Source organism: Cryptomeria japonica, chromosome 3 (assembly GCF_030272615.1).
Source record: "Cryptomeria japonica chromosome 3, Sugi_1.0, whole genome shotgun sequence".
In the NCBI taxonomy this organism is placed as follows: Eukaryota; Viridiplantae; Streptophyta; class Pinopsida; order Cupressales; family Cupressaceae; genus Cryptomeria; species Cryptomeria japonica.
The window spans coordinates 331,940,875-331,956,307 of NC_081407.1; the positions used below are offsets into that span (position 1 = coordinate 331,940,875).

At 38.1% G+C, this 15,433-nt stretch overlaps 1 protein-coding gene across 1 annotated transcript; it reads left to right on the plus strand.

Moving 5' to 3' along the window:
• Positions 1 to 14,134: 14,134 nt before the first annotated feature.
• Positions 14,135 to 14,824, plus strand: LOC131874152 (uncharacterized). The gene is made up of 2 exons (XM_059217396.1): positions 14,135 to 14,632; positions 14,810 to 14,824. Exons 1-2 carry the CDS (start codon positions 14,135 to 14,137, stop codon positions 14,822 to 14,824), a joined length of 513 nt encoding a protein of 170 aa, XP_059073379.1.
• The last annotated feature ends 609 nt before the right edge of the window (positions 14,825 to 15,433 follow it).

Below are 15,433 nucleotides of genomic sequence, written 5' to 3' on the forward strand. Positions count from 1 at the left end.
TTGCCTGGTTGAGAGATATGAGGAAATTTCACTTTCAGTAGTCCCGCGACTAGCAACCAGAAACAATCAAATCCAACATCGATCGCTCCATAATCTGCAACTCATTACCCAATCTGCAATGGGAACACAAGGGCACAACTAGGTACTATATTGCAAGTACAAAACTGAGACTCAACTAGGAAGCCAACTTCGAAGCTCAGATTTTTAGTAGCCAAACTGGCAGCATAACGATGCAATTTTCAAAGATGTCTCAAATGGGAGCCCAAGCCTCATATTTATAACTTCACTCTTCATATTCAAATGCCATTCCTCCAAATTCCATGCCTTGCATTTGAATTTCATTCCATTTCATGTTGACCCAAATGTAGCGCCACTTTCTCCTAAGTCAAAACTCACACCCAAAAAGGGGGAGGACCCACGTTAAACACTTAGGCAAATAATGGAGAGGCAAATGTGAAATAATATTCATCTAAAATATTTCTCATCCCATAGTACACCTGAATTTTGCCAAAACTTATGATAAAATAGGTATTAATCCCAAATTTAATAAACCAGTAGCCAATAAACAGATTAATTAAATATTAACCTTAGGATAAGGAAATAATATTTAATTATGTCACAAAAGACTCCCATACTGATTATTATCACCACCAGGATAAAACTGAGCCTAGACGACCACAAAATTACTGTAGAATCAGAACCCTGTCTACTACCAAAAATAGAATTGTGCCACATAGCCACTTACTAAAAATAGTAAGTCAAGTATTAATGCTCAGAAAAGCATGATCATCACATCCAAAGGAAAAACATGGAGAACTCAGTAGGACAGTAACACCAGAATGGTCATTCCCTGACTTACTAAAAATATTAAGTCCTTGTTTCATCAATGCCAAACCCTCATTCTTCATTCCACCTAGCCTACGGGTGTCAGGAATAGGCTAATGGACCATTGAAAGAGCATCAATGAGAAGGGGACATTACAGTCCGCCCTCCCCAAAATTTCTTGTCCTTAAGCAACTGTAAGGCTGGATGCAATAAAATCTCCTCATTTTCCTACGTAGCATCCTCTGCTAGTAGATTCTTCCATTTGACCAAGTACTCCCTGATCACTCTTCTCCTCAAAGTTCTTTCTTTGAATTCAAGGATAGCTTCTAGAATCAAAACCAACTCTCCCTCCTCATCAAGTGGAGGTAACTCAACTGAAGCAACAACATTATGTCCCAGAGCCTTCTTAAGGCGAGACACATCAAATACATTATGGATCCTGCTGCTAGCTGGTAATTCCAACTCATAAGCCACTTCTCCAACCCTTCTGCTGACTCTGAAAGGCCCATAGAATTGAGGCTTCAATTTCTCAACTCCACTCTTCTTGAGAGTAGACTGTATGTAGGGTTGGAGCCTCAAATAAACCATGTCACCTACCTCAATGGTGCGCTCAATACGGTACTGGTTAGCATACAACTTCTGCTGATTTTGTGCATGCTAGAGATTGTCCCTCAAAATTCTCAGAATATCCTGACTTTGCTGCATCATATCCTTTGCATGAGGGGTTTTTCTATCACCAAATACCAAGTCTGCAAAGCTAGGAGCTTCATAACCATATAGTGCCATGAATGGTGACATCTGAATGTACATGTGATAGGAAGAATTGTAACAATATTCCCCTAGGTGAAGCCATCTCACCCAAGTATTCTGCTGCTCCGAGACATAGTTTCTAAGATAACCTTCCAACCACTTATTCACTATCTCAGTCTGCCCATCAGTTTAAGGGTGAAAACTGGTGCTTGGAGTGAGCACAGTACCACACAATCTGAAAATCTCCTGCCAAAAAGCACTTAGGAACTTGTTGTCCCTATCACTCACAATGTTCTTCGCCAAACCATGCACTCTGAACACCTCCCAGAAGAACACTTTAGCAACTTGTGCTGCTGTAAAAGAGCTGGTGATGGTGAAGAAATGATAAATCTTTGTAATTTTTTCCACCACCACATAGATACTATCCTTCCCTTGAGCCCGAGTGGTGCAGAGGCACCTAAGCACACAAGCATAGCAGGAGGTCAAAAGTCATAATATGACCAATTTATTGTATTTGAGTCATTCATAACATATTAAGGTTATTTGAGTCAATTGAATCATAATATGTAAGGCTAAATGAGCCATTTTGTCCAAAGATATCATATTTGGTCCATATTGAATTTTTAAAAGTGTCCATGTAAGAGTTAGAGTCATTTATGTCAAAAATTGTAAAAATTGCAAAGTTGCAATATTGCCAAAAGTGCAACAAAAGTGTAAAAATGAAATCCATTAGTTATGAGGTGGTTGGAGAAGTTAGAAAGGAGTTGGAAATGGTTTATAAAACCATGTTTGGTCGAAATCAAGAAGGGAGATCAGTTTGGAGGGGATTTGACAAAGATTATCCATCAAACCCTCAAACTGTCATGAGGTTTTAAGGAATCTATGGCTGTCATAGATCCATGGAGGATCACATTTGATGTAATTTCTGTATTTAGATGTTATTTAATGATATATTGATGAAATATCTTTTAGATGAATCCTTTCTTGTGCATTTTTGTGGAGTATTTTGCAAGATATGTTTGTTTTTTCAATGATTGTCAAAACCTTGCCAAGGGTTACCCAGTTTTGGAAAAATGATCATAACTTTTGATTAACCTGTTGGATCTGGCTGAAATTTTGCGATAACTTGTGTAACTAAGTAATATAAATTATAACTGAAGCGATTTTCTTTATGATAAATATGTTAAATTTTATGGATGACTATTTGTTACAGTTCACGGTGAAAAGCAGATTGGTGAAGGCAGCAACAACCCAGTTGTAGCATTTGGTGTGGTCACATGAGGGACAATATTGAAGAAAGGATATATGTGTTGGAAAGGTCTCTAAATATTCTTTCCAATTCTTTTGGTCTTACTTTATTTTGTTAAGAATTGAATATTTTGTGATTATTTTGGTGAAAACAGTTGTTAAGGGATGAAACCCTAAACTAGGGTATTCCATGGCAATAAAGAATTTGTTCTCTCATTTTATGGTGAATGTTATGATCTAAAATATTGAATGAAGGGTTTTAAGGATGTAATATAACCTTTGAAATTGTTTTGAAGTTGAGAAGAGTGATTTATCTTTTTATATGTCTCTTGATTCAAGTTTAAAGTTTACCCTTGAATGAAGGTTTTATGGTTTGTGATAGATGCTCCTCATCACCGAGGCAACCCCATGATTAAATCCATGGAAATACTTTCCCATTTTTGATCGGGAATAGGCAAGGGTTTTAACAAACCAACTTGTAGAGTGTGCTCATCTTTGTTCCTTTGACATATATGACACTCCTTAATGTACTTAAAAACATCATTTTTAAGCCCCTTCCAAGAGAATCATTCTCGGATTTGCCTGTATGTCTTGAAGTAACCTTGGTGACCAGCAAGGGGAATGTCATGGAAAGTCTTCAAAATCTTCTCTTTTAACTTAGATTCAAGTACTGTGAAGATTCTTCCCTTATACAGTATCAATCCCTCAACCAATTTGTACCTTTCATCATGGAAAGTATCGTCTATAAGGCTGATTGCAAACTGATTTTTGGCATAATCAACAAGCAATAACTCTCTCCAACCAACAGTAAGTGCACAAAGTGATCTTAAATGGGGTCTCCTGGATAAGGCATCTGCCACCACATTGTTTTTGCCCTTAACATAATATCGAAGTCGTAAGATTGTAGCTTACTCACCCATTTTTGTTGTCTCTCATTCAGATCCTTCCGATGCATGAAGTGTTTAAGACTATTGTGATTAGTCTTAACAATGAATTTACTCCCCACCAGATACTGTCTAAATTTTGCAAGTGCATGCATTATGGCAAGCATTTCCTTATCATAAATGGAATATAGTCTCTCAGGACCTCTCAATTTTCTGCTTTCAGAAACTATAGGGTGCTTATCCTGCATGAGGACCGTACCAACACCTTCTCCAGATGCATCACACTGTAGCTCGAAAGGCTAGGTGAAATCAAGCAATGCTAAAACAGGGCAGGAACTCATGATCCCTTTGAACTACTCAAATGTTATCTGTTCCTTTTCAGACCATTCCAAAGCTCCTTTATTAGTAAGATCTATAAGGGGGGCAGCCAACTGAGAATATCCCTTCACAAACCTCCGATAGAATCCACACAATCCCAAATATCCCCTCAAATGTGTTATGTTTTCGGGAGTAGGCCAATCAAGGATGGCTCTAATCTTTTCAAGATCCACCTTCACACCACCCGCACTGATAATGTGACCGAGGTAGAGCAACTCTTCCATCCCAGACTCACATTTGGACTCCTTGGCAAACAGAGACTCCAATTCTAATATACCCAACACTTCATCCAACTGCTACAAATGTTCTTTCCAAGATTTGCTGAATATTAGGATGTCATCAAAAAATATCAAAACGAACTTCCTTAACTGTTCTTGGAAGATTCTATTCATGCATGACTGAAATGTAGCAGGGGCATTAGTCAAACCAAAGGGCATGACTAGGAACTCAAAATGCCCAAAGTGGCAGCTGAAGGCAGTCTTCTCCACATCTGAAGCTCTCATTCTAATCTGATGGTACCCCGATCTGAGGTCAATATTGGAAAAGAACACTACCCCATGTAGCTCGTCAATGAGCTTATCAATTCTCAGAATAGGATACCAATTCTTGATGGTTTTCTGATTTAGGGCTCTGTAATCCACACACATGCGCATGGTCCCATCCTTCCTTCTCACCAAAACAATAGCCGAAGCAAAGGGGCTTTTGCTAGGCCAGATGTAACCCATGTCAAGCAATTCCTGAATTGCTTTCTCAATCTCATCCTTCTACTTCTTAGGATATCGGTAAGGAGTAGTCATGACTGGCTTAGCTCCTTCTTCAAGCTCAATTATGTGTTCGGCACCTCTTTCAGGAGGTCTACCAGGAGGTGGGTTTTCGAACACCTTGCTTCTCTTAGTTATCAAAGCTTGACTATCTTTAGGATAATTTCTATGCTCTTGTTGTGGTTCTAAAGGCATTACCATTATCTTGCTCCTATCCTTGACCATTGCTGAAATATCTGAGGAATAGATACCCTTATCCACCAATGGATTGGAAGGCATTATCAAACACTCTGTTGCCCACTCTACCTGATTATGGCAGATCAGCCTCTCCATTCTTTTCAAGGATACAACTTTAAGTCACCCATGCGACATTCCTCTCAAAACTACCTTCTTCCCTTCAGACATGAATTTCAGCTCCATGGTTTGTAGGTTTAGTGTGATCTCACCAAGAGATCTCAGCCATTAAATCTCAGGGACTGCATCATCGGTCCCTCCAATGCTTACCACAAAGAAATCATCTATGATTTCATGATTTCCCAACTTTAGAAACATGTTGGAAATCATTCTGTTATAGGATATAGTGGAGCCATCTGCTGCCATGACTTTGAATCCCTCAACTTCCTCTGCCACTAGTCCCTTTTTGCAACGATCATTTCATCAATGAAGTTCTATTTTGCACCTGTGTTAATGAGAGCTATGACATGATGCTCTCCAATCACATGCCAAACTCTGAAAGACTCATTTTTGTGAATGCTCGAGAGTTGAGCAACCACTCCTCTATCTTCTGACCCAAATTCAGGCCCTTCCAGAGCCTCTTCATACTTGTTGTCCTCAACTTCAGTTTGTTGTTCTGAAATTTTAGAATTTGATCCATCTTCTGAATAGCATTCCATCTGATGCAAATTCCCTTTTCCATGGCACCTATGTCTGGGAACCCAAGGTTCTCTGCAAGAATAACATAGGTTCTTTCTCCGAAGCTCTTGACAAAGCCCATCATCCATACAGGAAGGGAATTTCTTGGTCTGATTCGTGAACTTCTTCTTGTCCTTTCTGAAAGGGAAAGGTTTAGACTGAGTTTTATTCTTTGGGGCAACCAACTCCATGCTTCGAGACTTTTTGATAGCTTCTGCCAGGGTGGGCGGATCAAAAGCTTTGACCCATCCTCTCAATGGTTCTTCAAGTCCTTCAGTGAAAAGGACAACCAATCGCTTCTCTGAGATGCTACTCACCATGACTGACAAGTTTTGGAATTTAGTCACGTAAGTGTCCAATGAACCTTGCTAGCTCAGTTGTGCAAGTTCTCTAAACTTCACCTCTAGATCCCTGGTGTCAAATCCTTGAATTAGCTTGTTGGTGAAATCAGCGTAGGTAGTGACTAAGTTGTGACCAAGGGTGACCAACCCATGGCACCACCATTCTTGGCCCACTCCATCCAAGTGCAATGTAGCAAACTTGATGCCATCCTCCTCTGGCATCGGTCTCAAGGACAAGTAATTGTCCATCTTCTGTACCCATGCTCTAGCTGTACTCTTAGCACTTCCATCGAAGTGTGCTAAGGTCACTCTTCCAAGAGCTTGCTGGAAATCTCTTGGTGCAGCAGACTTGTAGTCATTCCTCCTTCCTCTTTTCATTTTCTGATTCATGAATTGATCTAGAGTTAGGATATCTCGGATCTCAGCGTGAAGGGAAGTATACTCCATGTAGTTGTTTCTTATCTCATCAGCTGTGGGTATCTTTGTTTCATCTTGTTGTACTTCTTTTGGCAAAAAGACAGGCTATAAAGGCCTTGGGGCTGAACCTCCATTGTTACTTCCGTTGTTACTCCCGTTCCTATTGCCCATAGGAGCATTGGAAGTGCTTTCTTCCGGACCATTATTCGGTTGATTAGGGGTCCCAACAATGTTCTAGTTAAGCTTGGCTAGCAGTAGGGACATCATGTCCATCATGGCAGCAAATTGCCTCTCTACCTTCTTATCCGGTGTTTCCTTCGAGTCTGTGGTCCTATTTGCCATTGAATTTGCTGAATCTGAAAGACCTATGTCCTTTCCTCTGTTTCTCAGTACCTCTAAAAAAGTATCCTCTATTGGCACTATCAGAACCTGAAACTACTATCTCTTCTGCTCTATGTGGTAGTATCTGATGTCTCTATCACTCATGGAGACTTCTGAACCCACTGACTCTCACAAGCTAGTAGGAAAACCAGCCTTGATACCACTGTAATATCCCACTAATTTTTTTATTTATTTTTAGACCAATAACAATTTATCCACAATAATTAACCCATTAAGGTTAGAAGAATAATCAAAACAACTGAAAGGGAACCCTTCCACCTTTTGTTCACTGAGAGCCTAGACTGGGAGGGTGAGAGCATACGGTGTTCCAGGGATCATTAGCAAGAATAATCAAACTGAAAATTACAATGCATGGGTGGCAAGCCAGCCCCTTTTGCTTATCCAGCAGGATAGAAACCAAAGCTCTTGGCGGTAAACCGACCAAAGGAAAGTTACAATAAACTGAAGTTCAATCACTCAACTGCATATTTCAGCGGGAGGACATTACATTAAGCTATCACTCGACCACATATTTCAGCTGGAGGACCATTGTATTGAACTTATCACTCGACCACCTATTCAGTGGGAGGACTGATTACAGAAACTAAATTACAAAACTTAGAAGGCGGCAAGCCAGCCTCTTCCGCTTATGCAGTGGAGGTTACAAATGAAAGAAGAAAGAAGGGATGATCAGTACTACTGAAACAACCTTACAATATAGAGATGAGATGAGAAGATTAATTATAGATTTCTATAACAAGACTATAATTTTTTGTTACACTGATCTGTAGGCTGAAAGTACAGTTTTAGCAGCCCATGGAAACATCAAAACACTCATAACTCACTCAATTTTTATCCGAATTGATTCAAATCAATCCCAATCCCACCAAACATCAAATGCAATGATAACCAATCAAAGCCACATCCCAAACAAGCCCATTTTTATTTTGCAAGCATCCCAATACAAAATAGAAAACCCATGCCTAGCCTAGGAATTTCGATTTCATCTATTAAATTCATTGCTTAGTTTAAAATGTTAAAAACTCACACATTGTATCGCCATGGCATGGAAGGAAGGATGAGCCAGTACCCAGATGGATGGAGTTGCCTAGTTGAGAGATATGAGCAAATTTCACTTTCAGCAGTCCCATGACCAACAACCAGAAACAATCAAATCCAACATCGATTACTCCATAATCTGCAACTCATTAACCAATCTGCAATGGGAGCACAAGGGCACAACTAGGTACTATATTACAAGTACGAAACTGAGACTCAGCTAGGAAGCCAACCTCGAACCTTAGATTTTCAGTAGCCAAACCAGCAGCATAACGATGTAATTTTCAAAGATGTCTCAAATGGGAGCCCAAGTCTCATATTTATAACTTCACTCTTCAAATTCAAATGTCATTCCTCCAAATTCCATGCCTTGCATTTGAATTTCATTCAACTACATGTGGACCTAGGTGTAGCACCAAAAAAGAGGGAGGACCCACATTACACTTAGGCAAATAATGGAGATGCAAATGTGAAATAATATTCTTCTAAAATATTTCTCATCCCATAGTACACCTGAATTTTGCCAAAACTTAGGATAAAATAGGCATTAATCCCAAATTTAATAAACCAGTAGCCAATAAATAGATTAATTAAATATTAACCTTAGGATAAGGAAATAATATTTAATTATGTTGCAAATGACTCCCGTACTGATTATTATCACCACCAGGATGAAACTGAGCCCGAACGACCACAAAACTGCTGCAGAAACAAAACCGACTACCAAAAATAGAATTGTGCCACACAACCACTTACTAAAAATAGTAAGTCAAGAATTAATGCTCAGAAAAGCATAATCATCGCGTCCAGAGGCAAAACATGGAGAACTCAGTAGGACAGTAACACCAGAATGGTCATTCCCTGACTTACTAAAAATAGTAAGTCCTTGTTTCATCAATGCCAGACCCTCATTCTTCATTCCACCTAGCCTACGAGTCTCAGGAATAGGCTAATGGACCACTGAAAGAGCATCAATGAGAAGGGGACATTACATTGGTGTCTATTAAGTTATTGTCTTGTAAGGGTGTTTTGAAGATTGAGAAGAGACTTTTAATGGGTATTAATCCCATTGTTGTCAAGTATGCCTGATTGGAATTGAATGTTTCCAAGGTTTCTGTGCATTAGAAGGCAAATGATTCCTTAGATTGTCACTTCAATTAAATAATTACTAAAAACTTTGAATTGCTTTCTCAAGTAAATGAATGCTTTAAATAAAAGGTTACTTTATTATAAGTATGATTTCTTAATTGTGGTTATTGTGAAAACACCTGATTAAATTATCTTCAAACAATAGTAGACCAGTGCCTTCACCCCTGACATAATGTTGCAATTAGTCTTACTGAATTTAACTATACTCTAAAAGACCAATAAGATTGAATGAAGCTCGACATCCAATCCTTCAAACTGATAATGAAACTAAAACTTAACCCAAACTATAATAATATAGGATAGCACATTGAAACAGTCTAAATAAATAAATTTATCACAAGGAACTAATCAAACAATCAAAAAGATAAATACCATCAGAGATGAAAAATACTTGATCTTTGTATTGAAATAAACATAATATAATCAACTGATTACATATAGCACAATATGTTTTCACCAGTTTGGCATTTCCAGAAAATAAACCAAGATCATCACATCAGAGGCATCTATATGAGTTGTAATCAAAATATAATATGCAGTTAGTCTTATTGAATTTAACTTTACTCTGAAATACCAATAAGACAATTTTAAGATTACCAACCAATCCTTCAAACTGATAAATTCAAACTAAAAAATTAATCTCAATCACAATAACATAAGATAGCACATTGAAGCAATCTAATTGAATACATTTATCATGGGGAACTATCTATATCAATCCCACATCCATGGTCAATATATACGATGGTGTAATATGGGACACATGTGTCTAATAGCCCGAAAAAATAGTAACGATATTGTCTAGATCAATCTCACATGCATTTTCAATCTATACCATGGTGTAACATGGGCTAAATGTCTAAAAGAGTCTTTCATGGAAAACAAATAAATTATAAAGTGAAGAAACCCCATTTTCTATCATAAATTAATTTCTATCTTTTGATGATTTTCTAACTACCATAAATGAAGGTTTACTACTCACTAAGAGATTGATGCATTACAATATGATGTTAGAGCTAATATATATATATAACAAATAATCCTTAATGGTGGTGATATACCTATGTTACCAAACATTTTTAAGCATAACATTTAGCTTGCTTAAATATAAGTTTTTTTATTTCACTAAGACTTGAGATTTGCACACATGATGAAAAATCAATTATCATATAAGATTCATTGTGATATCTTCATGGCATTCATGTTTAATTTTTAAACTAAACTTAAAGGCCTCCCTTAGAAAGGTCCATGAATATTAGGGTCAAAACAATATTTATATTTACACTCCTTTACTTACATGTAGCTAGTTTTGAATATGAAGAGTATATTTTTTAGGAGTTTAAAATCTTAACAACAGGAATTCATAGATCTACAAAAATTTTCTGAGTTTTGATATTTAAAATGTGTTTTTTTTCTTACTTTTAATTTAATAAAAATGTTTATTTAGAGTTTTAAAATAATAATAAATATTATATTTTAAATTTAATAATATGAAAAAATATTTTTGTCTACATATAAAAAATTATTAATTAATATAAATATTAAAAAATAATATAAGTCAACTTTTCACTTTTAAAAAAAAATATATATTTATCTAATTTCATCTATACATCACCAAAAATTGATAAAAATTAATTATTGCACAGAATAATCTAGATATCATATATACCATCTGATATCATATGAAACCATTGATAAAAATTAATTATTGCATAGAATAATCCAGAACAAACGTACCATATAAAACCATAGATAAATATTCACATCAGATCGAACAATTTCAGGTGGTAATGGAGCTACTGTAACAAGCTTAATAAAACCCTCATCCCTGATATTGTAAACCACAATAGTGGTACTCGACATTCCCCTCCAAAAAATAATGCCATTGCACTCAACCAATGAAAGACATAACCTAGTAGACAACCTTTCCCTTGTTAATTGAAACTTAATCCTCCATGAATCTTTAAAATAGTGGTAGATTTTGAAGGAAATATTTTTAGAGGAGGACCACACTACCAAATAGGGCCCTATGTTTCCTCCCTTTACAATTTACCAGTCAAATCTATTTCTATTTCAAGATAAGATCTCATTAGGGGATTGTAAACAAATAATTGTGGAGTGCGAAAGAGCAGTAACCCCTGCCCCCAGCATGAATCTCTGATATTGCCTCCCTGAAGATTTGGAAGAAAAGATAGATGAAGGTTCATCCATTTTGTGTGGAAAAATGGTAGGCAATGTAGTATCGATTTCCATCTACTCTTTAACCACAAATAAGAAGCCATGGATTTTGGGTGGGTAGTGATTAAAGAAAACTATGCGAAGACAAAATTGAATTCCACTCTTTACAAACCACACGAGAGCCACAAATTGATTCAAATGAAAGCTTTGCAAATACCAATTTCTTCATATCAAAGCTATCAGATTCTTCTAAACAAAGAGCATCCACATGTGGTAAAGACCCTGACTTTTGCAATGAATCTTGATTTACATTAAGATCACCCAATTCCCTGACTGCAATCTCTACTGCAATCTCTACTATAAGTTGCAATCCAATAGTAGCAGCTAAATCATCTACCATTCTCTTTAGTTCAACTTCAAGTTTATTCCCCTATTTGAAAGATTTATCTAGAGACCAGCTAAAAGATTTGTCCATAACATTAATTGGCCCAGTGTGATACATCAATGTGTGAACAAGTTTCTTTAAATCATGTTGCGAAGGAACTTTGTATTCACAAGTAGAAACATGCAGTGCAGTAAGAATTTGTGGCTCGGAAGAAGAAAATTGAAACCGCTTATTTTCCTCCAGACCCATTGGGAGATTCTGATTTGGGAACTTTCGATTCCGATGACAATCTATCTTTACTATGACATTCGGAGTAGAAGCAATATGTAAATGAGAAGAAGAAATTTGAAGCCCAGCTTCACTACCTAGTACCATTGAAAGACTCTGATTTGCCATCATTTGAGTGTTATGAGTGTTTACCTTAACTAAAAATTGGAAACTTTTAAGAGATCCATTAATTGAGGGAATTTTTCAAATGGCAGAAAGCATTCTTTCAAGTGGCTCTTGTAGTGAAATATTCTTATTAGAATCTGTAGAAGTTGAGAAAGCCAACTTCACAGACCCTGAAGATCACCTGCATGCAAATAACCTGTCACAGAAAGAAGAGATGGAGACAAACAAGCAAGGGTGCTCTGAAAGCTGAAAAAATGTATTCATCCAAGAGAGAGATAAATTACAATGATGAATCCTTATAAAAGGATATTGTGCAACCCTAAAAGAAACCCTAATAGGTAGACATTTAATAATTAATATAATTATTAAATGTCACAAATGCAAACTAAAGTGAAATCTTAAGAGAGGAATAAAGGTAATTTAATCAACATGATTAAATTAAAACCTTTACTCTAACACCCCCCCTTAAGATGAGCAAAAGTGCAGTTACAAACATGTGCAAGAAAGCAAAGGTAACTACAATGCAAGAAAGTAAACTAAAATACAACACCACAGGAGCCTGAAGATCTTCTGCAAGCCGAATAACCTGTTACAAGGAGAAGCAATGAAGCAAAATCTGAAGAACATACAAAACACAGAGAATATGCTCAAAAAGAGAGAGCTCAATATTCACAAAAATATGTAATGTGATTCTTACAATGAAAAGAAAGAACTCAACCTTTAATAGGTCAAGAAACCCTAAAAAGAGAAAACCTAGGTTTGCACATAATAATTAATTAAAACAATTAATTATATGCACCTAAAGTTAGCTTAAGCGTAATAGAGATAAAGGGAACTTAAATAATTAAACAAAGAATGTTTAATTAATCAAGTAAATACCCGAATACTCTAACACCCCCCCTTAAGCTAGACTTAGGGAGAAGCTAAAACCTAGAACAGCTACTGAAAGCATGAAAGATGGGTCCCGGCAACAAGGCCTGATCAGGTACCCAAATACAATGAAATCTCTATGAACTGGAGAAATAGAGAAAACCACATGGGAACAAAAATCTACTCCAAAAAGAGATGGAAAAGAATATCATTGAAGCATGAAGACCCTGCAAACTTTGTCGAAGAATAACTGCTGATCTGAAGAACATCCACTGAACTAGAACATGACCAGGTAGAGAAGACTGTAATCTGCATGAGTGCCCTCAAATGACACTACTCGAATCAGGAGGCAAACAAGGCAAAAAAACTGAAATCGAAGATATAGATGGCATGAGAAACCAAAGCCTGAAGAGATGATCAATCGAACCACGGAAGCATTAGAACCAACAGGATAAACCTCCCCATAATGCGGAAGTGGGAGAGGGACAGGAACACTGAAAAGTACAGCCAAAAACAACTGCATGACGAAGAACCAAGAACATCAAAGGTGCTGAGACACATCATCATGAGGCGAATGTCGTGGAAGGAACACTCACTTGACAAAGGAAGATGGCAAACAAAGGCAAACATCAACCCCCTCATGGCACTTGATCAACAGTGCATGTACAACAAGACACAAGATATGCAAGATTCCAAGTAAACAATGCATGATGGCACTTTATCTCAGTGCGTTTGCATATATACAATGCTACAATGATAAGAATACTGGAAAAATAGAAACGAGAATCAAAACAGAGACACCCTACTCAGAAAAGAGATCCCAGGACCTGAAACAACCACGATATCCACCAGAGTGCTAAAAAGCAAAAAACTGAATAAAATATGCATGGAGTAGAATCTGAAAAAAAAAATGATATTTCTGGAAAGTACACAGAACACGCTTTCCGAAAATATAAAGTTTTCAAAAAATGGAGGTCGGATGCTCATTCTATGTCTCCCGGAGTGCAAAAAAGAGACCTCACTTTGACTGTAAAAAAACATAGTCAAACAGCAAAATTGGAAAAAATTACCAACACCATGAGGTTGGCCTCGGAACCAGCTTTCCGATGCCTATTCGTTCTTGAAAAAATGACTCTGTATACCCAAGATAGGGCAAAAAAACCAAACCCCCCCTTGAAAAAGCCAAAAAAGGGGGTCTAGTTGATGTTTGGTGGTTCGGTGGCCAGGGAGCGGAGCTCCAGTGGCGCACCGGTGACGGCCGGGTGGCGGCCTAATGGCGGTTGCGGTGGCTGGCCGGAAAACAGGCCGGGTAGAGGCGGCTGCTGGGTGGCACACCGGTGGCTGCCGGGAGGCAGAGGCAGCGGGCCAGGGTTGAGCGCGGAGCCTGGCGGCGGCAGGTGGCGGCGGGCCTGGCAGCGCAGGGAGGCGGCGGCCGGTAAGGAAGTGGCGCTGCTCGGGCGGTGGTGGCTTGCCGGCAGGGCGGGAGCGGCGCCAGAGAGACACGCCGGTGGGAGAGCACGGAGCCGGAGCCGAAGGAAAGTCGCCGGAGCCGGAGCCGAGGCGGGGCGGGAGCCGGAGGAAATGCAGCGCCCCGCGGGGACTGGAGACGAAGCCGGTGGCGGTCGGAGAAACAGCAGTGGCGGCCGGAGGCCGGAGGCCGGACTGACAGGTCTGACAGGCCTGTCAGTCCGGTACCCTGCGGTACCCCAAACCCCAAAAAAAACTTTCCCAAAAAATTTTTTTTTTCTTAAAAAGAAACAAACCTCCCTTTTTTTTTTTTCACCTTTTTTTGTTTTTTAAAAACAAATTTCGGCTTGCATGCCGTAAAAAGGCAAATTTTTATTTTTTGAAAATTTTTTTTCTCGATCTGCATGCCAGGGACGTACAGCCTAGATCTGAGAAAAAAATTGCTCCCAGAGGCTCAGGAACCAAAATAGGTCAAATTTTATATGACCATAGGGGTTTTTGGGCCTTTTGAGCATGATGGTGTGGTCCGTTTAGGCCCAAAGTACTCAGAAAAAAATCTCAAACCCTAGGTACACAAAAAAAATTCCTGAAACCCCAGATCTGCTTCCAAAGCCAAAAATCTCAAAACAAGAACAGGTAGCTGCAGATCTACGCTCTGATACCATGTAGAAGTTGAGAAAGCCAACTTCACAGACACCGAAGATCACCTGCATGCAAATAACCTGTCACAGAAAGAAGAGATGGAGACAAACAAGCAAGGGTGCTCTGAAAGCTGAAAAAATGTATTCATCCAAGAGAGAGATAAATTACAATGATGAATCCTTATAAAAGGATATTGTGCAACCCTAAAAGAAACCCTAATAGGTAGACATTTAATAATTAATATAATTATTAAATGTCACAAATGCAAACTAAAGTGAAATCTTAAGAGAGGAATAAAGGTAATTTAATCAACATGATTAAATTAAAACCTTTACTCTAACAGAATCGACATGAGGATGTAGGCATGAGTTAACCTCCACATCTTGTGTTTTG

Coding starts and splice junctions, on each gene's coding strand:
- LOC131874152 (XM_059217396.1), top strand. CDS start 14,135: ATGTTTGGTGGTTCGGTGGCCAGGGAGCGGAGCTCCAGTGGCGCACCG.